This window comes from Polyodon spathula, chromosome 2 (genome assembly GCF_017654505.1).
Source record: "Polyodon spathula isolate WHYD16114869_AA chromosome 2, ASM1765450v1, whole genome shotgun sequence".
In the NCBI taxonomy this organism is placed as follows: Eukaryota; Metazoa; Chordata; class Actinopteri; order Acipenseriformes; family Polyodontidae; genus Polyodon; species Polyodon spathula.
Window position 1 is genome coordinate 105,546,054 of NC_054535.1, and position 25,444 is coordinate 105,571,497.

A 25,444-nucleotide genomic window follows, 5' to 3' on the forward strand; every position below is an offset into this window, starting at 1 on the left:
CGTATTGATTACAACCACCTGAACAATTAATATTCCTATTGTCTATAAAGGATTCCCAGAAACTATGAATGGGATGAAATGGAACTTTCGGCAGTGATCAAACTGGAATTAACTGGCTGCTCTTTACACCCGGGCTCCATCTATGTAACTCTGGAATCCCCTCTGCTTCAGAACACCCTCAAGAGTCTTTCTCATTGGCTGAGTCCTCCTGTCACCTGGCAGCACACTCAGCCACACCCCCTCAGCATTTATCAGACTTGTAGATACAGCAAGAGATCTGTGTGCCTGTCTCTTATGAATCTGAATGAGTGAAAGCATGCTGTCTGAAATTACTTGTGACATTTCCAGGAGCCCTTTTAGCTTCCATTAGGAACCAGCTTACTGGAACTTTATAAGTACTGTTTTCTGAAAATTCCAAGGACTACAATAACTGGCTAAGTAGAACATACATACATATGCTGTATACATACATACATATACATTTATGTATTCAGTTTTTTTTTTGTTGTTGAATAAAAAAGCTGAACACGGCAGGCAAGTCTCTCTTGAGTGGATTACCAGTACCTGTGTGAGATGTAACCTGAAGCATTGTCAGACAGCAGGGTGAGAGCTGCTAGCAGGATAGACGCTGGTAAGTGTGTTATCATTATAGACAGTGAATTGTGTTTTGTAGTGGTCCTGGAGTAGAAGTGCACAGATGACGTGTTCGATACATGTTGTAGTATTACTTCCAACGAGGAGGAATGTAAAACCTGCTAGAATGACCCTGTGGTTTCTTTAGAGCTGCATTCTTCAGGGTATCGCCGACTGAAATATTTAATCTTCTGAACTACTGTGCAGTGACCTGGCGTACATCTCAACATATGGGGAGTGTGACCTATAATAGTTATTGGGGGAATTGGAGGTTCATTCTAGAATGCAATGCAGTATTTAAACTCTATGCATACTGAACATTCGGTAACAAAAATAGAACAAATAGAACAAAGATTCTTCAGCAGCACACCTAATCGATGCATGCCGCTCAGGAAATGTACTCTGATATACACACGGTTGATAATTAAAAAATGACTAAACAAACACCATCATGTAGCTTAAATAATGGTAAGTTTAAAGCTGACCATTGAATCATGTTTGTATTTCTATGTACTGTTTGCTCTCCCGTGAATAGCAGTTGTGATCTGACACGGACTGGGATTGCCTCCTATGCATCTCATTCATTGACTGTACAAGTAAATAAATACAATGCACAGCACTTTTATACAGGAATATTAACAGACCCCAAAGGAACCAGTTCTACTGACTAACTAATCAATGTAACAAGCAGTTGCTAAGGACTGGGGTGCATGCAATTCATTCATGCCAAAAACACTCCAAGTGTCAAAGTGTGCTTGTGTGAGTGTGACAACTTGAGTACTGCTGTGTCTGTCTGCTCAGCTCATGACCTACCAGGGGTGTCAACAGGATTAATCGTTAATATGTGAAACGTTCAGTAGATATTGATATACATTAGTGTTGGAACTTGTTATCCAATGCAAGGGAATGGCAATGAACTCTAGCTAGGAATGCAGAGCAGTCCAGCTCTTTTCATAGTGTTTAAGAAGCTTGTTTGCTGTGTGCAGGGTCGCTGGTTCATGCCCAGCCTATACCCCATTAGACTGACTACAATGATTTCGATCTCGTAGATTGACTGCAGCCGGTCGCTGGGGTTTGAGGAGGGAAGAGTGTAATGGACGGTATTGTGTAAAGGCTCACATAATGGATTATGGCCAGTGGGTGAGATGAGACCTGGTTACAAGCTTCATAACCAAGTATCAAGGCAAGTCCGGCTCTTTCCAGCAGCTGTTACACCTAGTATAGCAAATCACAGCAAGCAATCCTCATAGATACAGTAGGACGTTTTCTGGGTTTTGGACTACAACTTTGTATAACTAGAACATCTATTTTGTACCCCCACCATTTAGAATCATGCATATTTTCCAATCCATACAGACACAAGCTTTCATAGAAACGAACAACCAGGCCTTACATGAATATGTACAAAAGCAGAAAACATGATTGGTCAATAAGATTCTTTAAAAACTTTTTGCATCTTCTCAAAATGACTTCATTACAGTTGTGTGTTAAGATTCTGTGTTCCATTATAATACCTGCTCTTGTTTTATCATGCTGCATTTCTGCCTGTTTCTCAGGCTTTCCTGCATTTTCTCTTCTTGGCCTGTCATCTTTATTGATGGAGAAATTGAATGGTATGGTAACTTCTGAAAAGACACTTTGTCCCTGAAGTTTTACTCCCACCTGCATTGTATCCGCTAGACAGATGGTCAGATTCAACCCTGACATTTTCATGAATCTTTTCTTTTTTTTCATTTGTATTAACTCAGATGTGACGCAGTTACTTTTGTAACTGCAATAAAAAGCTGTAGAACTGTGGAAGCAAGGTTAAAGCTGACAAGAAAGCTATTGAGGCGTGGGCTTTGAAGCTACTCAATATTATACATTCTGTATGTGCTGTGTTCACATGGTTAGATTTTTATGTGACTCAGATCTACAAGATTCACATTGAAAATCTCAATACATGAAATAACGACAGCACTTTTTAGTGTTGGATAACAGGCCACTGTCACGGACGGCTGGTGTGGGTGTGGTCAGACCAGGAAGTAAACACTCAGGATGCAGTGACTGCGGGGTGTAATGTGAGCTGTTGGGCTCACGTTTATTTAAACAAAAGAAAGCACGCAATCATGGGGTTTCCATGCAAGTCAATTTACAAGTGAAATGGCGATGCGTGTGCGCATTTGGGAAGAATTACTCGGGTAAATCAGGTTTGTGGCTGAAAAAACGGCCAAAGAGAGGTATAGGGTAAATCTCATTTACCCGTGTTAATGACGAAACACACGGGAAAATCCACACCCAGTTTTGCACGGAAACCCGCATTTCACATGTAAATGTTAATGAGGGTGTTTATCTGTAACTATAAATATTGCAAGGGTGCAGGTCAGTTGTTACTGTGGATTCCAAGACAGCAGACAGTAGTGGCTGATGGGTGATTTTATGGTTAGCAGTGGTGTAGTTCACCTTAATGATAATGCGGGCGGCTTTTTTGGTTATTGTTTTTTGCTGTGTTTTTACTGTCATGTTGTAGATCTCTTGTGGGTTTACAGTTCTGTATAAAACCACTTAACATGAACTGCGTCATGCCCGTGTTATAGTATTAATGCAGCTGTTTGAGAATACCCTTGCTGCTTAAATGTCTAACTGAATTAATTCCCGTCCTTTTTTTGATCCCAGCTATGTCCAAAGACAGCGTGTCTGCACTCCACGTTAACAAATACAGTTGGTGAACTGAATGTCATGAGCCAGCTTGATGGCCCAAAACAGTGCAACAACAACAACTTAAAAGAAAGGAGAGAATCTGTGACAGCATGTGACTCCTCAGATCACTGCTGTCCAATTGAAACTAGTGGCTGAGGTAACCTTCATAGTTGCCAAGTCCGCTTATAGTAAGCAGAATTGGGCTTGTTTTTGAGAGTCACTGGTTGGAACTTGTATAAACACCCATACTCTATCATGAGTTCCCATGTTTTGGGCTTGTTTTGAAAGGCAGTGCCGCTTTTTGTTCTCGTGAGACTTGGCAACACTGGTAACCTTCCCTTTCTGTCTCACAGGCAGCCATTGATTCCTGAACACCTCATTCTGCTGTTGACAAGAGTTTGTGCAGGATACAGCAGGCAGTGGCAATTTTGGGAACGAACTAATGCTGCACTTCAGTCCGTTTCATCACTACCCGTATTTGCCCAAGCGTGATGTTGAATTCTTCCTCAGCAGCAGTCAGCCTTCCAGATGGTAGGGTTTCTAAATCAAAGCTAGGGTAGTACACGCAGCATCACCTGATCCCCTGCCGTGTCTGCTGGTTTTCAGCTATGGTGAACTGCAATATCTGTTAGTCAGTTTCATTTTATACCTCCAAGTTATTTTTTAATTAATGAATCGTAAGATAAATTAGTTGCAACAGTATTCATTACTAAAGACATGACACCCCACTAACAACATTTGAAAAACAATTTGGGCAAGAGCAGTAAAACACATTATTAACCAGCCAGGCACAAGGTATTGTGCTTTATTACAGCAGCTTAGATTTACTCGTGTACCAGTTCTCTGTGCATGGAAACCACATTTTCACAACATTTTACTAGTAATCTTCAAAAATACGCAGAGTTAATCTGCATATCAACCCCCCATTTTCCATGACGTCAGGTGAAAAGCCTGGTTTACTCGAGTAAAATAAATGGAGCGAACGGAAACCCCAAAAAGCATTCTACACAAGACATTTTTCTCATGTAAATGTAAAGAGTTTAAAAAAAATAAACTTGCATGGAAACCCCATGAATTAAAAAAAAATCAAAAAAACGGCACAATGGCTAAAATACACAACACACACTAAACAAAACAATAAACAAAAACACACTAAACAAAACAATAAACAAAACACACTAACAAGTATCACGCTGGTGCGAACCAGCGTGAATAGCAACTGTTATTTTATTTTACAGTTTTTTCTCTCTCTCTCCCAGTGCACCTGTTCCCCTTAAATACACAGTGAACTATAATTACACAATAACCCCGCAGCTCCCACCCGCACTAGAACAATTAAACAATAAACAGACACATTTTCGTTCAAGCATCCCTTCTTACAGAGTTAACATATATTCATTCTTATGTGAACTCAATCTCCCAAACATAAACAAACACTGTAAACCGCTCACTATTTACAAGTCACGTTGCACTTCATCGGTCATGGCACCATGAGAGTCCCCACCTCTCCAATACTCTCTCTCCTGCCATTACCCAAACAGAAGTACTTGGAAAGACTTGGCTGTGCTGAAATGACCAAGTAAAACCGTAATAGGGTTCCTGAGAGTAAGGCATGGAAACTGAGAAGGTCCTACAATCTAGTGTAATAACGCAGACCTTCCCAAAAGCAGGTCCAATTTTGTAACACGTGACTTTATACCATGGCTGCAGGTTGGGTTTTTTGCATTCAAGGCATACCGTACCAATAAAAAAAAGTCATTTTTTTAATTTTTTTTTTTTTGCATGTCAATTAATGGGTGCATTGCTTTTTACCTGTCCAATAACTGGTTAGTTGATGGTTTTCTTTTTGCCAATCTCAGGTCTTGGTCATCACACCCATGGAATACAATGATGTGAACCAATAGCCAGTATGGATGATGCGATGGAAGTGCGCACTGATGGCAACTCCCTGCTGAAAGCGGTCTACCTCTGCAGGCTGCGCCTCACCCGGCTGCTCTTGGAAGGGGGCGCTTATATAAACGAGAGCAACGAGCGGGGAGAGACCCCTTTAATGATTGCCTGCAAAACCAAGCATGTGGACCAGCAGAGTGTTAGCAAGGTTAAAATGGTGAAGTACCTCTTGGAGAACAACGCCGACCCCAACATCCAAGACAAGACGGGGAAGACGGCACTCATGCATGCCTGCCTGGAGAGGGCAGGGGTGGAGGTGGTGTCCCTGCTCTTGAAGAGAGGAGCCGATCCCAGCCTAGACGACCACTCGAGCAGCTCAGCCCTGGTGTACGCTGTCAACTCGGAAGATAAAGACACCCTGAAGGTCCTCCTAGATGCCTGCAAGGCTAGGGGTAAAGAGGTCATTATCATCACCACGGACAAGTCGCTATCAGGGAGGCAGATGACCAAGCAGTACCTGAATGTGCCTCCCCCTCCAGACCTCGATGACAGGCATTCCCCAATCCCTTGCATGTCTCCATCAGAGATCGAGCTGAAAACCACCTCTCCATTATCCACCTGCACTGACCAGGAACCACACTTGTTCAGCTTCAAAGACCAAGGACCTCAATCTACCGGTAAAGGTTTGTCACAGCCTGGTTCCCCCACCAGAAAGCCCAGCCCAGCCCGAGGGGTCACCAAGCTGCTCCACCTGCAGCGTCTCCACTCTGAACCCTGGCTGAAGATCCCCCCATCCCTCCTACACCAGAACAAAGCCACGTCCTTAAACGAGGACCTGCAGGACATCACCCCGGAGGAAGAGGTTGACAGGCTACCCTTCCTCAAGCAGCATGTCACCCGGCACCAGAGCATCGACGTGAAGGACACCAGTGGCTTGCTGAAGACCTTAGAGCAAGCTCCCGGCGGGGCGGTGCCCAGGAAGATGTCCTATGATGAGATTTACTCCCACTCCCCGCACGCTGATGCCTGCCGGAACAGCAGCGCCGTCCCTGTAGACCAGGACCCCGATTCCATTCAGATCCTCGGTGTGTCGAGCCTGAGAAACATTGTCCAGAGACGCACCATCGGAGTGGACCACTACAGCTCGGATTCCCAGCTCCCTGTGTACACCACGCCTGTGGCCAGCGAAGACAGCAAGGGGCTTCTGGAGAAGAAGAAGCTCATCTCCATGCGGTCTTCAACCATGTCCAGCTCGAGGGAGTCTCTGGAGAACATGTGCGCTGCTTCAGTGAGCAGGAGACACCCTGGGGTGCTGGAGCGCAGGGGGTCGGCGGCCTTGCTTTTAGATCATATTTCTCACACAAGGCCAGGCTACCTCCCTCCTCTCAACCCCCACCCACCAATCCCAGATATCGGGGCCAACAATAACAAGCCTACTGGGGTCATCTCCAGTGGCCCCAAACCCCTCATTCCCACGGCGCCTGCCTTCCCAAAGGATCTCAAAGCTAAGAAAATGCTGCTACGGAGACACTCCATGCAGACTGAACAGATTAAACAGCTAGTTAATTTTGAGGAGATTTTCGGTCATTAATTTGTGAAAATTAAGCCATTGTCTTTGATTGTGAAATCTCAAGTTAACATACATTCCATAGCAATTTGTGTGCTCTTATTGATGCTGTGGTGCATCTGTTCCTGCTTGCTATTAAGTATGACATGCCATTTTGTTACAAACATTGTGCAGGGCCCAAAGAGAAGGTGACCACATGGCTCTGTGTTCAGTGGGACAGTTCAGGCTTTTCAACTCACAGCCTCAATGCATTCTGGTAAGCGTAGTCCTGCTTCTCTTGAAGGAAAGAATGGTACCTGAGACAGGTAAAACATACCAGAATGCATTGGGTTGCGAACTGAAAAGCCTATCCCCAACTGTCCGACTGAACACAGAGCCATATGGTCATCTTACCCAAAGACATCATGGTAAGAAAATGCAAGTTTTATCAGTCCAATGGCAGAATGTCATAATGAAGGTATTCATATGGTTTATTATCAATTGTTAGTTGTGTATGCTAGTGGTGATAAATGCCAACCAATATCTATTTTTAGGGAACTCCATAATAAACTAAGGGGTCAATTTGATCACCCTATACCCCATCAAGACAACCCTTATAAAAGTGGCCCATAGTAAAAGCATAGAAACATGTAATAAAGCAGTTCAAGCATAGTAATGCACAGGTAAGCACTGTGAAGAACAGAGTGGTACGGTAAAGTATACTAAAAAACCTGGCAAACCAGGGTGAACTATGCTAAATGCACAGTATAAGCTTGGGGAAAACATGCGAAAATTACAAAAAATACCATGCAAGAATATCACGGTAAACTTGTATATGGGAAAGCACAGCTAGGGAGTGATCCTAGATTGCATGAACCATTTATCCTTTGTTATACTGAGATTAGCCCTAAAAAGAAGAGGTTGACGCAGCAATCCACGGAGGTTCCACAGTGCTGCAAAATGCTGTAAGAAATCCAACTGCAGCTTATTTCAGCTGATAGGATGAATCAAGGCAGCTATATCACCCTAAGAGTTTATTTTGTTGGGTAGGGTTTGTGACCACTCCACATCTGAAGAAGGTCAGAAAGGCCCCAGTTACTATAAAAATGTAATAACACTCATGATGGCACCAGTTATTATAAGAATGTGATAACACTGATGATGGCACCAGTTATTATAAGAATGTGATAACACTGATGATGGCACCAGTTATTATAAGAATGTGATAACACTGATGATGGCACCAGTTATTATAAGAATGTGATAACACTGATGATGGCACCAGTTATTATAAGAATGTGATAACACTGATGATGGCACCAGTTATTATAAGAATGTGATAACACTGATGATGGCACCAGTTATTATAAGAATGTGATAACACTGATGATGGCACAGGGCTGAATGTTTAAGACTCATCATTCTTAACCCTATGATAGTCTATGGATGATCAATTAATCAAATGATATTGTACATGCCAAGACTTTTCCCAACACTTTAATTTTATAATTTAGGTATTTGGAATATTAACTTTTGACCAAAAATGTCTTGCACCTGTGCAGACATACGAAAAGGGAATGCTGCATATTCTGAATAATTAAAACTTAATTTTCAAAGATGATTATTTATTATGTATTGTATTAATAAACTAAGTAACTATATTTAAAACAATTTTTATGCCTTTGTAAAATGGTGATTATGCATATCCAATGACCTGGAGAACTGACTATAAAAACATTCACCCCTCTAAAAGTTTACCTCAGTAACAAAATGTAATAAAACATTGCAAAATATACAGTGTAACTACAGGGAAAGCACGATAAAACTACACATGGCTGCACTGCTTTTACAAGGGCAGAACCATACAGTTTTAATTTAGAAGGTGATCATTTGAACCTGTGATAGCTAGTCTCCCATATTTGAATATTTTGCTCATCTAAAAACCAACTGGTCATTTCCATAACATCAAAAAAATGTACTGTGAAAAAAAGTTGTTGTTATTTTTTGTTTTGCATGTGACAAAAACACACAGTAAAACTGACTGGGGTTATTGTTGGTTCTGAGACAACACATGTTGAGACAATAAAAGTTGCTGTTAGTCCTCACTATTCTTTTGAGTCTTGCTTGACTTGTTCTCATTGGGTCTTTATGAGATAAAAAAAAAAAAAAAAAAAATTGAAAATGAAATCTCCTTGTTTTTCCATTCTTTGTCACTGAAAATAAAATCACCCCTTAATTTAAATAAAGGATAACTTAAAATGTGCTAAGGAAGTCAGGAGCTGTCACCATCAGTAGCATTCTTGAGATTGACCAATAAAATGAAGGTGACTAAGGAAGATGAAGGGATCTGGCTCCTCAATGGGTATGGTGGTAAACTTGGCAGTTCCCACCATACCCCAGGCTAGCGTTTCTAATCAAATACATGCAGTCCACGCACAGACAGCAGCCCTCCGACGGCTCTATATACACAAGATATCGCTGCGTTTGTCAAGCCTGGCTGTGTACACGGACCATGAGAAGCTGAACACAGCACCCTGCTGCAGCACCACCCAAAGCTAATGTCAGGCTGATAACATTCAAAGGGAAATAAGGCAGCAATTCCCTCGTTTCCAACTGAAATACAGAACCCTACATACATTAGAGCTTGCCTTGCATGTTGTTTTGCACAGCACGTCAAAAAGAAAGCTATGTATAGCAACAATAAACCCTTCTGGAGGCACAGAAGACCTCAATTACCTATCTGTCGCTTACGTGTTTTTGTGAGTTTGAACTTGTTCTGCAAAATATTATTCCATCATGCAATGCTGATTTTATTTGAGTTACAGATAATGAAAAAATAGAAGTTGTGTTTAAATGAAAACACGTACAATATCACCCACTTTACACACACTGGGATATACTTTAAAAAGATCTGTAATTTACTGAGGAGAAAATGAGAAACAACTTGAGAGTGCTTCAGAGCCATGAAGTGTTTAATAATGTAACTGACTGAGCCTCTGAACCAATGCTTCTGAGCACCACTATACTGTATCTACTATACAGGGGCCTCAAAGTATTTGGACAGCTTGACGGCTCAGAAATAAAATAACATTTACCAGAATGCTGTTCACCATGTGATTGAACAGCAGCTACTGAGAGAGCATGAATCACTGGTAATTATGCTAGGCAGGTCTACAGAAGCCATGCACTAAGTATTTGATTAGTAAGCTCCTCTCTGGGGATTGCGTCTGGTTCAGATGCTTGTTACTCTGTGATTACAAGCCTGGTTAACACAGTGGGATGGGCGAGTCACTGTCATAACAACAGAAAGCATCACCTTCATGCTTTGTGAAGCGTTTCGAGAGGCTGCAGGCTGTTCTGTTTTTTTCTGAAAATGACAAGTGGTGTCAGAACATGAGGTAGCAGCCACCTTTAAATATTTCACAATTACTATACCCCCACAAACTACAATATTTAATAACACGCTGTTGATTCTATTAGCGACAGCTTCCAGTACAATTCTTTTTATGCAGATCATGCCCGTAATCCAGAGGTGAAATTCAACAAAAAAATGAAGGTACTCCTATGCACAGCCGGGTGTAAACATTTAAAAAATTGATACAATTTGAGTGCCAATGAATAAATACTTTTAAAATGTATACATATTGGTACACAATACATTTATAAATACAAAATAAGCCTTAGAAAATAACTGATCAATTCTAACCAATTCATCATAAAAAATGATGCAAAAGGTCCAAGTCAAACAATGCACAATAGCGGCTAAAATACCCCTCAAATGTGTTCTGTAGCAGACACTACTATTACTAATGGTGCACCTGGTCATTGGAATCTCCACAGTATTCTCTGAAACCATCCCCATACTTCCCAGACCCTGCATACTCACCTACAGGACCTGGCCATGCTACAATAATAGCCTTCGATTAGAACAGATATCCCGGGTCCTTTAATTGATTCTCTACTTATTACTTATCTTACAAAATCTCCGTTTTTTTCTGTGTAGATTAATTACCATGATCTATTCCAGAAAAAAGATTTCTCAGGCAGAAACAGTATAAAAGTTGTTTTTTTTATTTTTAGTTTATCCCTGGTATTGTGGTTTCTGCACAAGAAACAGAGTGGCAAGAGACACATTTTCGTGAAGTAATATCATTGCTGTGGTTTATTTCTGCCTTTTTTTTTTGGATGTATGAAAGTGAAAACTCACATTTAACTTAAATAAACTCATTCAAAATGTTTTAGAACGGGGGGCATTGCACAAAGAAAAAACACCTCACCAATTTGGTTTTCGTTAATTCAGTCCTCATAACAGAAAATACTAGGATCACAAAATACAATGTTGATCACTGTGCTTAACATGTACCTTGCAAGCTGGGCTGTGTTTGAAAAGCGTGAAGCACGCCTCCATCTGTATCCCGACTCGAACTCACTTACCAGATCAGAAGCTGCACTCTGATTGTGTTTTTTTTTTTTTTTTTTATGTTCTTGTTAATCCCTACTGTCCCACTATTTGCCATTTTAGAAATTTTCGGTGTAAGGCAAAACGTGTTATGACAATTATTTCTAATATTTATCAACTATGTAATTTATGGCGAACACGGACGTGGATTTTTGCCTTAATTCATGTGCAGCAATGTTCATTTCGAATATTTCAGATAGTTTCTACACCACACTAGATAATTATTACTTCATGATAATGATAATTACACCATACCGTGGTTTTGACGTTGAACTGCTAGTCTTCTCTTGTTGATCAACGAATGAGCACTGACACAAAGCGAAATGGGCGGAGATTTGTGACTCATGAAATCTGATCAGAATGAAAGCTCGGCCAATCAACATGCAGTGATTATACAGACTTAATGGTGGCCAATAGCACCTAACAGAAACAGAAGCAGTGTGAGGAAACAGAAAGCAAGCAGCATGAACTGTGCTGAATGAAAGTGCATTTGAGAAACATTGTGCTAATGGACTGTGAGTGGATGGAATGCATTTGCACTGGATGAAAAGCAGATTAAATAAGTCCTGGTACTCAGTGCCGGCCTCAATATAAGTCCCGGTACAGAGTACCGGTGAGTCCCGGCAGAATTTCACCCCTACCCGTATCAAACCATATCTGTGGTAATAATGTTGGTTTCCAATGCAATTCCTCCAATGCCTGAGTCCATCGGTTACTTTACTATTGAAGAATAACCTATAGCCTTCTTGAAAGCTGCGTCCTGAGCCTCAGTGATGTCATAGAAGATCCTGGACTTGTCGAAGTTTTTCCTGAAGTACAGCAAGTCCTCCACAGGATACACATCATCCTTTCCTGACCAGACGCTTAGACTGTACCTAAAGCAATACACAGAAGATACAGCACTAACATACAGCCAACCAGTGTCTTAATCACAATACAGATGAGGGAGAGCATCTGGCAGTCCATAGATACAGCTGGTGTGTGATAAGTTTACATTTACTGAAATCGGTATTCTGAAAAGCTACTATGTAGTCTACATTTTTATTAGCTGTATAACCAAACTATCACATGTGTTGATTTTTTTTTCCCCAGCTGAAATCAGAGGAGAGTCACCTATCACCTCGCTCACACTCGTCACCACTGGTGTGAAAGGTAGTGTAGAAGCGAAAGTACCATTTTATCACAGGACAAACTGCATCACGTCCAGTGTGTGTAGACCTTTACTGTTGAAGGAGTGTAAAAATGTGCTTTAAAATGTATTAGTAAGTAGCTTCAATGTAGTTTTATTTGCTTGTTTATATTCCTCTTATTTTACAGTGTTCACAATCATTCCCAATGGTTCTGAAGCTCAATTATCGAGTTATTATAAGTTCTCTAAATGACAGACCGAGAAAGAGAGGAGACTTTTGTCTTAAGATCCTTTATTTAAACATTCCAAATAAAATCCTTTAAAATTCAATAAAGGTAAAACACAACAAAAATTAAGATTCCTACTGCCTCAGCAGAATTAAAAAATCCTAAAATACATCAGGTTCTCCTTAAAAACAGATTTTAAACAGAATAAGCCTAACACACTCGCTGTACATGTGAAACACTGTCTCCTCTGCAGAGCAGAAACTGCACTCTGAGCTATTACTGGAATCAACTCTGTGGAGAAACCTGCCGGTGGACACAATACAATGCAGGCTCCTCCACTGCAGGTCCCCCGCACTCTTGGTGAGAGGCAGTTTATACAGCACCCTCCATACTGGCCTGTGCCCCTCCTCTACCTCCAGACAAGCCCTCCACCTTGAATCTACCAACCCCCTCAACTGGTGAAAATGTGATATCTTCACACACAACTGGTACATTTTTTTTACTCCCTGTTGTGTGAAGAGTTAAGTCTTTAACTGTGTTAAAGTTGAGTAGCATTCCCTCATTCCCTACATCCCCCTCTCCTTCACCTACTGCTGGACACACCAGCAACCCTGGAAAGATGAAGTCTGGTCTCTGCCCTGTGCCACTGGATATCTCCTCCCTCAAAGCCTCCCTGAGCTCGGGGGAGAGAGAGCTTCTCAGCTCACTAACCATTTTCTCTGCCAGCCTGTCAGAGTGCCAGCCCAGCCACCCGACCAGCTGTGTAGCAGTCAACCAGCAGGAGAGGTCAAGGTTGATCAAATGACTCGGCCTGGTCACTCCTGCCCTCAAAAAACCAGCACAGAGCGTCAATGACTGAAAGAAACGAACAGGGAAGAGCGGACTGAAGAACAGGGGCTCCTCCAACAGGACCCTGCCTGTCAGAGACCCCTCATCTCTCCACCCTCACTGACCTCCAGGCATCTTAAACACTCAAGTAAAAACAAGGGAGACCTATTTTAGCTAATCCAGTAGTCTCAATTAAAAACAGGTGACTGCCTATCCCCAGCCCCCCTACTCTGCTGACAAAAAACAAGCCAGCCTCTTCCAATGAGCCTCCTCCCCAGCGTACAGGAGCCTCTGAACCGCCTACAGTCTGAAAGCTGCTACCCTGCTGGCAATGCTGACCAGCCCCTGCCCCGCCCCACTTTATCAGTGGGGAGATTCAGGACTGCTGGCCGCAACCAATGTCTCCTGCTCCAGAAGAACTCCAGCAGTATTCTCTGGATCTGCACCATACCGCGGGGAGGGTCCAGACACACCAGCCTGTGCCACAGCATGGAGGCCACCAGATTATTAATCACCAGGACCCTTCCCCTAAAGGACAGCTGGGCCAGCAGTCCCCTCCATCTCTGTAGCCGCCCCCTCACCCTGTCCACCAGGCCCTCCCAGTTTTTCTGCACATAAGTCTCCACTCCGAAAAACACACCCAACACTTTTATACCTGTCCTGTCCCATCTCAGCGCCTCGGGCAGGACAGGGGGTGTGCAATCATGCCAACTGCCTGACAGGAAGGTGTCACACTTTGCCCAGTTAACTCTTGCCTTAGATGCTCTCTGGAATGTGTGCAGGCTCTGTTGTAGTGCCTCGATGTCTCCATCACTGCACACAAACACATTAACATCATTTGCATATGCAGACACTTTCACTGTGACAGGGGAGGGTGAGGAGGGCACTGCCCAGCCAACCAGCCTACCCCTTAGCAGGTGCAGCAGGGGCTCTATGGCCAGTGAATAAAGCATTCCAGACTGGGAGCACCCCTGCCTAATATCCCTGTAGACTGGGAAGCGTTGACTCAGCCCATTGCTGATCTTTAAAATGCTAAAAACATTTAAGTTTAAAAGCTGAATGTAAGAAATAAAAACAGGGCCAAACCCGAAGGCTTCCAGGGTTTTAAAAAGGTATGTGTGGTCGACCCTGTCAAACGCCTTCTCCTGATCTAAAGAGACCAGCCCAACATTCAAATCACATGTATTAGCCATTGATAAAAAGTCTCGAATTAAAAACAAATTATGGAGCGTCCCGGTATACAGTAAGTTTGGTCCATGTGAATTACAGCTCCTATATGTTTTTTTAATCTATTGGCCAGACATTTTGAAATTATCAGAACATAAAAGCGAAACAGGTCTCCAGTTTTTTAACAAACACAAGTCTCCTTTCTTGGGCAGTAGTTTGATTACTGCCCTCCTGCAACTGAGGGGCAGTTCTTTATCCCAGAGGCTTTCTCCCATCATCTGCAAAAAGTCTCTCCAATCACAGTCCAGAATTTTGTTAAAAATTCAGCGGGCAGTCCGTCAATACCAGGAGCTTTTCTGTTTGAAAGCTGTGTAACAGCTCCTGATATGTTAGCAGCTTATTTAATTGATGTTGTTCTTCTTCGCTAAGGGTGGGCAAATCCTGAAGCAGCAAGTCCATATTCTGTTGGTCACATGGCTCTTTACTATATAATTCAGTATAAAATTTTACTGTCTCCCCGCTAATCTCCTCCCGGCTGTACAGCTCCCTGCCACAAGGCATCCGGATGCAATGCATCTGCCGGCTGTCTGCTATTCTCCTCTCCAAACCAAAAAAGAAACTGGAGGGGGTGTCCATGTCTTTCAGTTCCATGAAGCGAGAGCGCACCAGCGCCCCCTTTACTCTCTCCTTCAGCAGGCTGCCCAGCATGTGTTTCTGCCCCCTCAGGGTTTGCAGGGTCTGCTCCTGGTGGTCTGTGTCCAGGCTGCTCTCTAACTGGAGAATTTTAAGCTCCAACTCTCTCACTGCTGCGTTCAGTGACCCAGTTGAATTGAGTGTGTATTGCTGGCAAAAGATTTTAATCTGTGTTTTGCCAATGTCCCACCACATATTTTTATAGAGTGTTTTTTCTTTTTTTCCCATATGTTCCAGAATTACTTAAACTGCTTTACAAAAACTGTATCCTGTAATAACTTTACATTAAAATGCCAGTAGGAGTTGCTGTGAGAGTCAGTGGTAGGTATTACTGTAACTAACAGGCAGTGGTGATCAGAAAGGCTACTGGGGATGATGTTGGCTTTAATGAATTTATTCAAATGAGTGTGTGACGTGTAGAAGCGGTCTAACCTTGCTCTATATATTTGTTGTGAGTGACAATGAGACCAGGTGTATTGCCTTGCATTAGGGTGCAGACACCTCCAGACATCATCCAGGCCACTGAACTGAAAAACTGCAGCTAATTCACTGGAGGACTGGGGATTGGGCTCCTCATTGTTTCTATCCATAGTAAAATCAATAGTGCAGTTAAAATCTCCTCCCACTACCACCACATCATCATTATCAACACCTGAAAGAGCTTGCTTTAGTTTGGTAAAAATTTAAATATGTTCCCTCCCCTTATTTGGTGCATAAATATTAATAAAAACAAATACAGTGCCACCCAACCCTGCTCTCACTTTTAATAACCTCCCCTTTTCAATATCTAAAATTTATTTAGGCTGGGCTTAAATAAAATTGACACTCCTGCACTGGTGTTTCAGCCATGTTTCAGCCCACATGGCCCCCTCCACTCTGCCAGCCATGCCGCCTCATTCTCACTGTCTGAGTGCATCTCCTGCAGCAGCGCTACCCCCGCCCGCTTCTGCTCTAAAAACTCACACAGCTGCGCTCTTTTAAAAGACTGTCTGCAGCCATTCACGTTAAAAGAAATAAAAACGCACTTTTCCATAGCGGCTAAAAATAATAAAACAAGCAACAATAAAAAAATTCTTAAAAGAAATATCCATTTTAAAAATATTATTATTTGGCAACATTAGAGATCTTTTTCTTAATCATTTGAACGTATTTTTTAAGACGGTACCTTTTTTGCTGGTCAAATTCCTCTAATGTTGCCTTTCGTGTGATGATATGTGCTGAGTGGAGGAACAACCTCAGATCTGGGAAGACGTTTTCAATTTCAACCCCCCTTTTTCCTTTTGTATTCTCCATGAACTGTTTGAATTCATCCAGGGTATAAACTTTTTTCCCCTTGTTAACGGCTTGGCTATCGGGGATGTCAGAGATAAGCGAGGAGTCAGAGAGCTCCCCCTCCATTTCCTCTGCTCTGTCCTCGTTGTCTGCTCCGCCATCCACGACTGTCCATTCCTCCATGGCTCTCTCCACCTCCACCGCACCGATCTCCTCTTCTCCTCCCAGCACAGCCGTCACCGCTGCTTCTGCCTCTGCCTCCGCTTGCTGAGGTTCAGAGAGAGAAGAGCGCTGCAAAGCGCCGTTCCCCTCTCTCTCCATATCAGGAGGGACAGACACCCCTGCCTGAGACTGCAGGTTCCCCTCCAGCACAGGCTCGGGGCTCTGCTCCGTTCCCCGTTCGCTGTTAGGCAGATCTACCTGTTCCTTATTTTTTTACTTTTTTTTTTTTTTTTTTGTTACCATGACAAATGACTCATCATTTTCAGTAATTTAATTTTGTGAAGGTCTGAGCTAACAAATACAACACAGCCCGTACCCTCCACACTGAAGCTCCAAGCGACATCTATCACCTGCCCCGGGTTATTCAGCAGTAAAAACACTTGTCTCCGAAAAGACAGGACGTGCTTAACATTAGCATTTTTACACCCTAATGGAAAGTTTTTAATTGGGGACACCAGCTTGCCATTCTCCAAGATCGCATTTCTTAAAAACGGCGACACGTTAGACATAATAACCTTGGTAACAGGGGTTACTAAGGGGGACACTTGAATAAAATCTCCTTTCACTGAGAATCCTTCCTCCACCAGTTGACTGACCAGCGACACCCCTTTTAAAAAGATGACAAATCTTTTATTCATACGGGAAGCCGACACGATGTTTGTATAGCCGACTACCTCTCTTACTGCCAGCAGGCACTCCCCCACCAACACGCCGGTATCCGGTATGCAGCTGACCCCGTGCTGGCGGCTGAGAGCCCCCAGCCCTCCAGAGTGAGATCCCATACCGGGATCTACACACACACGCACACACAAACACACAACACCACTCATTAAGCTGTAAAATGCAAACCAAAACAAACAAAACAAAGATATATAAACAAACTAAACGATTAACAAAGAATTATAGAATATTGCACAAAATGGTAGTGCGTAAAAAAAAAAAAAAAAAAAAAAAAAAAAAACACCCTCCTACCGCACTACTAGTATTTGAATAGTATGAAGAACGCTGTTCAGTCCGGGCACTGAAGATTCTCAATAAATATTGAGTCCCCCTCACTTGTCACTGAGTAACTTGGTTTGTCACTTTTTATTTTAATAATAGATACGCCTCTGCATTGCTGTGCTTTGTAGTAGGAGTTAACAGTACCATGTGAGTGTACTCTGTGATACAGAGCTGCTTCTTAACCTCACAGGCGCCCTTACACAGCCGTGGAAATTTCACTTCATCAGACAAGAGCCTCTATTCCTCTTTACTGGCTCTGACGCCTACTGAATCGTACCGGCATGCTGAGGTAACCTTGAGAAGCTTACGATTGAAACACGAAGTATTACGCTGTGTTAGGAAAAAAAAAAATGTACTGAATTAAAATGTTATATAAAAATAAAAGAATAAGGGCTTGGTGATCAAACCAGCTCTATGGAACTATGTTTGGATATTTAAGACTAACACAAATCATGAGAATGTCAATTAGTAACTAATTCCCAAGAATCTTTTTATCATGGTTGCAATCGCTGTGTTTGTTTGTTGCAATTACTCGAATATTGTGAGTTTTTTTGTGGGATTCCTCTGTTATTTGTAGCAAAAGCAGTTATTTTTAACTTTAGTTGCATTGAAAAGGATCTGAAAGGAAAGTAGTATCTACTGTGCTTCCACGCAGATTCCACAAACCCCAGCAGAAGCACATGAGAACACAGGAAGCGGAAGAATAAGAGAAGTCCATTCCACCCATCAATGCTCACCCAGTTCCTAGCAGCTGACTGATCTCAAAACTTTATCAAGTCAGCTCTTAAAGAATCCCAATGATTCAGCATCACCAATGTGGCTTGGTAATACATTCCATCCCCTCACCACTCTCTGCGTGAAGAAGTGTCTCCTGCCCCCTGTCCCACGTCTATCTACAAATAATTTACAACCGTGTCCTCTGGTCCTGGTTTCGGCACTGCGCTTAAAGTATTGGTGAGGGTTCATTTAGTCAGCTCCTTTTAACTTTTTCTTTTAAGATTTAAAGAGTTCACTCAAGTCCCCCTAGTTGTTCTTTGTTTTAGGCTGTACTGACTCAGTTCCCTCAGCCTCTCTTCAGAGCTCATTCCTTTGAGCCCAAGGAGAAGTCAGTATGATGCTCACCTGTCAGACTGCTGCAGCAGCCAGTGAAGCTGATTGAAGGACTGTCTCAGCAGAGCTGCCCTGACTGGAAACGTGACCGGCTGCTGTAGGGCTCCACAGATCTGTTCCATCTCTTTCACCATCTCCCAGCTGTAACCTGCCATGAACCAAGAGGAAACCACTAGCACTTCCACTACAAAAGCTCACCATAGTCAAAGCATAGCAAAATGCAGTGGAAGCATTGTAAAGCTTAGGTTAGCACTACAAAGCCATGGCAAACTGTGGTAAATGCACAGAATGACCATAGCAAAAGCATGGGAGAATGAGAACAATGATATAAACTCTATTAAAAAAAACAGAAAAGCTTATACACTACAGTAAATGCAGAGGAAAAGCATGGGAAAATGAGAACAATTATATAAAAAACACAGACAGCCATATAAACTATAGCAAATGCAGAAGAAAAGCATGGGAAACATACTTGTACAGTTCTACCGCACAGCAAGTTCTCCACCATTATCTATTGCTGTGTCTGCATATAGCATTATTTTACAGGATTACTAGACAATGTTTAACCTGGCTGAAAACCACTGGGTGCTTTGAAAGATAACCATTAGGGGTGTGCAGCTGTCATTTCTGTCCCCTCAGAAACTCATACTGAACACAGATTTTCCATTTACTGACTGCTGACACAGAGGTAATTTCCAACTCAGCTTTTAGGAGTCACAGTGAGTGAATAGAAAAAGGATATTAATACAGGAAGCCTGGTAAATGAGGATCCTTTAAAAAAAAAAAAGATATATAACATTATTTATATTGAGGCATCCCAGGTTGAGGAGAGAGGGAGAGAAAGAGAGAGAGAGAGACAGTGAGAGAGAGAGCGCGATGTGACCCAGTCCGATCAAGTCTATCTGCAAACCCACGTACCGTGGTTCTCTGTTTGAGGGCTCCAGCCTGTGGTCCACCCCAGAGACAGCACTGCATGTGGGGAGACAGGGCACACAGAGTCCAGGAATCCCTTGGCTTCCACTGCTTGCCCAGGGCTCCCGTTGGGTCCTGGGAGAATATCAGCGTTTATCCACAGCGGGCTACTTTGCCGACTCTTCACTGACTCCAGGAGCCTAACGGAGGACTGCACAGCTTCCAGACTGGGGACCGGTAAACAATCACGCAATGTGTATTACAACAAAGCCATTTCTCTCAAACATGCACCACTGAACAGTCTAAGGCAGGGGTGGCCGCCCTGTTCTAGGGTTTAATGAGTTTTGCTGGTGTTCATGCTTTTTATAATGTCACTTGAGTAGAGCGTAGGGCTATGGACTTTGCCAGCAACTTTCAACCCAATCAAAAAAGATGGCATACTGCAGCATATAAATGTAAGAAACACATTTTATTTTAAAACACATAATATACCAACAATTTAGATGAAAGTTGGTTTTCACAAGAATCGAAATAATCAGTATTCAGTGTCCTACGTTTCAGTGTGAGAAAAAAATAAAAATTTCAACTGCTGCAAACTCTCCAAACAAAATGGCGCCATCTAGTGTTTATTTGCTGCAATAGTAGGATAGTGTTTCTGACGTCATTATAGTTTTTCCCCTCACCACAGTTAAACTGAACAGCTTGTTACAAAAACACAAGTTAACTTTTCTAGTGGCTACTGTATTTACCCAGATTCAGGAGAATGAATAACCAAGGCAGGTGTGTTCAGTTACTACTGTATGTATTAATTTAGTAAATGTATTCAGGACATGGTCAGCAAAACATAAAAGTCAAGCCAAAATAAAAGTAGCATTCCATGCAAAGCACTATCTGCAGCTATGAGACTGTGCTTTCTTTTAAGATGGACAAACGTTAGATCTACCAGAAGTTTTAAGTATAGTACCCCAAGTAAGATTAAGTAGATTTAAATGTCATACATTGCCTACATTCTAAGTGGTCACGTTCCTCCAATACTGAGCTATTATCATTAATCTGTTAGTATGTCTTTACCTGCTTTGAGCTTGTCTGGAGAATCCTAAGTGCCGGCACTGATCCTTCTATTCAGAGCATGTGACTCTGACTTTTCTGCCAGGATTTCATATTCACATATAGGCAGATTTGATAACAATATGGGTGCAACAGACCCCAGAATCACTCTGCATTTCATTTCTTCAGGAGCACACCCCCTCCCCCAACCTGATATAATAAACACTTCTGAAAAGCAAGCGATACCTTTTGAAATCCAGCTTGATTCCTTTATCAGACAGCAGCACCTCGTTCAGCCAGTCCTCTAGCGTGATGTCACTGTCACTCTGGGGAGGGTGCGCCATGATTGGTTCTCTCGGCTCCCGCCCCCGGAGTAGAACATCTGCTTCAATCATGTGAGCTGCACCTAGACATGCATGCAATTAGAAAATAAATCCACCCCACTCAGCACAATACCAAAGCACAAACTGCTGTCCCTCTATCCCAGCAGGCACCTGACTACAGACGTACCCATACTCTCTAACCTGCACAGAACTGCATGTTTACATGTGTCTTACAAAGTGATTATAGCTCACAAAAGATGTCTAGAAACCATATCTGCAGTGCCCTTCCATTCATTACAGAGGTCTCACATGTTCTAGTAAACTGGATTTTTACTTGAAATCATGATACGTGGTACTACACGAGCTGAAAGAAACCTCTGTTTGCAGCCCATGCTTTCAGCTAGTGTTGCACTTCCTTGGTTATTTTACCTGAACTCTAATGAAAGCAAACCATAGAAATGAGGAAAAAAAGGGGACAACAAAAACAAAAAAGTTTGAACAAACTGAGGTCACACCAACATAAGACTTTTTTTATTGTATTTGTAAAAACAGACCTCCTTTAAATAAGCGCTCTTAAAGCAGATGCACCACCAGTTCACACAAACTCACCGAAATGTAGTGCTGGATTTGTCCATTTTTCCATGAGTACATTTGCAGTTTAACTTGTTTTAAGCCTCAGACACATTTTGTTGTGTGTTTAACTGGACTTTTCGTTTCTGCTTACTTTTTAAAGCTTCCGCTGTGCTGGCCTTGCTGTTAGCTGCATGGTACCAGGTCACCTGACCCCCATCTCTGTCTGGAATGTGTCCTTTATTGATGAAGTAGTCAAGGGCAGCCCCACCGCCCTGTCCTCCTGAAGCACACAGGTCCAGTAGCAAAGCACAGAGAAACACACAGTAATATCGGTGTCACTTCACACAAGGTACATTGCTCAACACACACACACACACTTCTAGGGTTGAGACAATAAGAAACAGTACTAAGAAGAAGAAAATAAAAGTGATCATTTAAAATATGAAAATGGAACTGTAATGCATTCGTTTATGGACATTCATGAAGAGGATAGTGCCACCGTACTGGACACGGATCAATTTGTCCTCGGTCACATGGAGCAGAACATGGTAGGGAGAAGAACATTGTTTGGGAAGATTTGGTGGTGATCTGTTGTTACTTGTGCCCTGTTTATATATATATATATATATATATATATATATATATATATATATATATATATATATATATATATAAACAGTTGTTCAGATTACCCCACACAATATGACAATGTAACTGTACACAGTTTTGGCATTTAATCAAATGTTGTTCATTGCTGTAGTTCCTCTACAAACTTCCAATTATTCTTTCAGCTCCCCCAGGGCTGGGTTAAACCAGCTATGCATAAGTTCACTCCTACATTTCACTGAACTAAAAATATAAACTCAGCATGCAACAACTCCAAAGATTTTACTGAGCTACAGTCAACTGAAATAAATTCATTAGGCCCTAATCTATGGATTTCACGACTGGGAATACAGATGTGCATCTGTTGGTCAGATACCTTAAAAAAAAAAAAAAAAAAAAAAAAAAAAAGGTAGGGGTGTGGATCAGAAAACCAGTCAGTATCTGGTGTGACCACCATTTGCCTCATGCAGCGCGACACGTCTCCTTCGCATAGAGTTGATCAGGCTGTTGATTGTGGCCTGTGGAATGTTGTCCCACTCCTCTTCAATGGCTGTGCGAAGTTGCTGGATATTGGCGGGAACTGGAACACGCTGTCGTCCACGTCGATCCATCCCAAATATGCTCAATGTGTGACATGTCTGGTGAGTATGCAGGCCAAGGAAGAACTGGGACATTTTCAGCTTCCAGGAATTGTGTACAGATCCTTGCTACATGGGGCCGTGCATTATCATGCTGAAACGTGAGGTGATGGCGGCGGATGAATGGCACGACAATTGGGCCTCAGGATCTCGTCACGGTATCTCTGTGCATTCAAATTGCCATCGATAAAATGCAATTGTGTTTATTGTCCGTAGCTTATGCCTGCCCATACCCTAATCCCACAGCCACCATGGGGCACTCTGTTCACAATGTTGACATCAGCAAACCGCTCACCCACACGACGCCATACACACTGTCTGCCATCTGCCCGGTACAGTTGAAACTGGGATTCATCCATGAAGAGCACACTTCTCCAGCGTGCCAGTGGCCATCGAAGGTGAGCACTTGCCCACTAAAGTCGATTACGATGCCGAACTGCAGTCAGGTCAAGACCCTGGTGAGGACGACGAGCACGGTTTCTGACAGTTTGTGCAGAAATTCTTCGGTTGTGCAAACCCACAGTTTCATCAGCTGTCCGACTGGCAGGTCTCAGACGATCCCGCAGGTGAAGAAGCCAGACGTAGAGGTCCTGGGCTGGAGTGATTACACGTGGTCTGCTGTTTCTGCCAAATTCTCTAAAACGACGTTGGAGGCGGCTTATGGTAGAGAAATGAACATGCAATTCTCTGGTAACAGCTCTGGTGGACATTCCTGCAGTCAGCATGCCAATTGCACACTCCCTCAAAACTTGAGACATCTGTGGCATTGTGCTGTGTGACAAAACTTCACATTTTAGAGTGGCCTTTTATTGTCCCCAGCACAAGGTGCACCTGTGTAATGATCATGCTGTTTAATCAGCTTCTTGATATGCCACTCCTGTCAGGATGATGGATTATCTTGGAAAAGGAGACATGCTCACTCACAGGGATCTAAACAAATTTGTGCACAAATTTTGAGAAATATGCTTTTTGTGAGTATGGAAAATTTCTGGGATCTTTTATTTCAGCTCATAAAACACGGTACCAGCACTTTACATGTTGCGTTTACATTTTTCTTCAGTGTAGAACGTAAAGTCTCTTGTAAGTCCTTAGTTGTTACTAGTTAGTTTATAACTGAGCGCTCTCTTATTTCAGTTGTACAACACCTACTTGAGAGGATACTTTGTTAATTCATCTAGCGATGCATACTACGTAGGTGGCGTCATCACTGCTCGGAGGCCAATTAGAAGTGAGGGTGTTTCAGAGGGCTTGGTCAAGTGATACAGATCGAAGCTCCCACTGAAGAAACATGTGTGGACAGGATCTCTTACCTGTTATTTATAAAAATCCAATCGTTACGATTAAAAATATTATTCCCGCGGCTCCCCCTAGTGCTGTCTCCCTGTCACACCTCTGACAGGCAAGCGGATAAGGCAGCTAATTAATTCAAGAATATGTTGTACCGGGAACCGCGGGCATGTCACTATATTCATACATATATGGTATAAAATACTGAATATTTAAAAACAAGTTTTAGGAAAGTTTACACATTATTAATATAACTTTAATAACGTTAATGATTGCTCCGTGAGAGCCACGGATAATAAATATACATATTTAATTATACATTTAATATAACCCTGGTAAAAAATCCTATAGGAAATCCTAAAGAATTTTATAGGCATGCTTCAGAAATCGAAAATTCTTATCGGATCATATAGAAACTTTACAATTAATACTATTTTTATCCTATAAATCGCATAAGAAACTTTAGAATCTAACAGGATTTAAAAGGATTTCCTATAATTACCAAGGCCGTATGCTTACACCTCCCTAAAGGTATACCTAAATTTTAAGCAACAACTAGTCTTACGTTGTAACTATCATAGCTGGTGCAACCCATGAATATTTAGTAATGTTTAAAGTCGACTTTAGCAAAGATTTACGCTTTAACTATTGTAAGAACTTACGCACAGCTGGTGCAACCCAGCCCTGGTCCCTTGTTCCATATAGCTAGGAGGAAGAGGAGGAGGCTCTCCTTTGAGATTTCTTTAGCTTGGGGGGCCGAGGCCCCGATTTTAACCACTGGATCAAAGATAAAACACACAACAACGACCTATTTATTTAACGTGTGCGCGTTCCTAAAATAAGCAAATCTACAAATCCTACCGCAACAAGTAATGCATGCCATAGCTGGGACAGCAGCAGCACAGTCAAAGAGGGTATTTCCGTTAGTGGTACAATATGGCCGCCAAAACAAGAAACGAATAACTATATCACTCCATTAATGCCGCAACGATGCAAACAACCCTTAAACACTGAAGAAACTGCTATAAGTACCGTTGTCGGGGCGCTGGGAAATGAAGTCTTTCTTTTTCACTTCACTGCGCAAGCGCAGATTTCCCTCCGTTCTGGTGTAAAAAGGAAAGGACAGAAACTGAACTCATACCCGTGTAGTTTTGTATCTGACACCGTAGCTTACTAAATTCATAAAATATTTTTTTTCGGC

At 42.3% G+C, this 25,444-nt stretch overlaps 2 protein-coding genes across 5 annotated transcripts; one reads left to right on the forward strand and one right to left on the reverse strand.

Annotated features, from left to right (window-relative positions):
• Nucleotides 1–278: 278 nt before the first annotated feature.
• On the forward strand, nt 279–7,037 carry LOC121306446 (ankyrin repeat domain-containing protein 34B-like). The gene is made up of 2 exons (XM_041238165.1): nt 279–631; nt 5,172–7,037. The coding sequence occupies exon 2, from the start codon at nt 5,222–5,224 to the stop codon at nt 6,791–6,793; it is 1,572 nt and encodes a 523-aa protein (XP_041094099.1). The 5' UTR covers nt 279–631; nt 5,172–5,221; the 3' UTR covers nt 6,794–7,037.
• On the reverse strand, nt 5,590–25,269 carry fam151b (family with sequence similarity 151 member B). Of its 4 annotated transcripts, none has more exons than XM_041238182.1 (6): nt 25,105–25,269; nt 21,864–21,992; nt 21,063–21,222; nt 19,776–19,996; nt 18,870–19,005; nt 5,590–5,648 (listed from the first exon to the last, which is right to left on the reverse strand). In XM_041238182.1, the coding sequence occupies exons 1-6, from the start codon at nt 25,124–25,126 to the stop codon at nt 5,633–5,635; spliced, it is 684 nt and encodes a 227-aa protein (XP_041094116.1). In that variant the 5' UTR covers nt 25,127–25,269; the 3' UTR covers nt 5,590–5,632. The 4 variants fall into 4 exon arrangements, with proteins under 4 accessions (XP_041094116.1, XP_041094109.1, XP_041094130.1 ...); XM_041238175.1 differs by lacking the exon at nt 5,590–5,648 and adding an exon at nt 11,623–12,082 and having other exon boundaries at nt 25,105–25,267; XM_041238196.1 differs by lacking the exons at nt 5,590–5,648; nt 25,105–25,269 and adding exons at nt 11,623–12,082; nt 24,910–25,095.
• Nucleotides 25,270–25,444: the final 175 nt, after the last annotated feature.

What these genes read in the sequence shown, in the direction of transcription:
- LOC121306446 (XM_041238165.1), top strand. Translation starts at nt 5,222, where the DNA reads ATGGATGATGCGATGGAAGTGCGCACTGATGGCAACTCCCTGCTGAAA.
- fam151b (XM_041238175.1), bottom strand. Translation starts at nt 25,126, where the DNA reads ATGGCATGCATTACTTGTTGCG. An exon ending in CACAGCGGAAGCTTTAAAAA is followed by an intron (nt 21,223 to 21,863) that starts GTAAGCAGAAAC and finishes ATGCATGTCTAG; the next exon opens with GTGCAGCTCACATGATTGAA. An exon ending in CTGCTGCAGCAGTCTGACAG is followed by an intron (nt 12,083 to 18,869) that starts GTGAGCATCATA and finishes GTATTGCTTTAG; the next exon opens with GTACAGTCTAAGCGTCTGGT.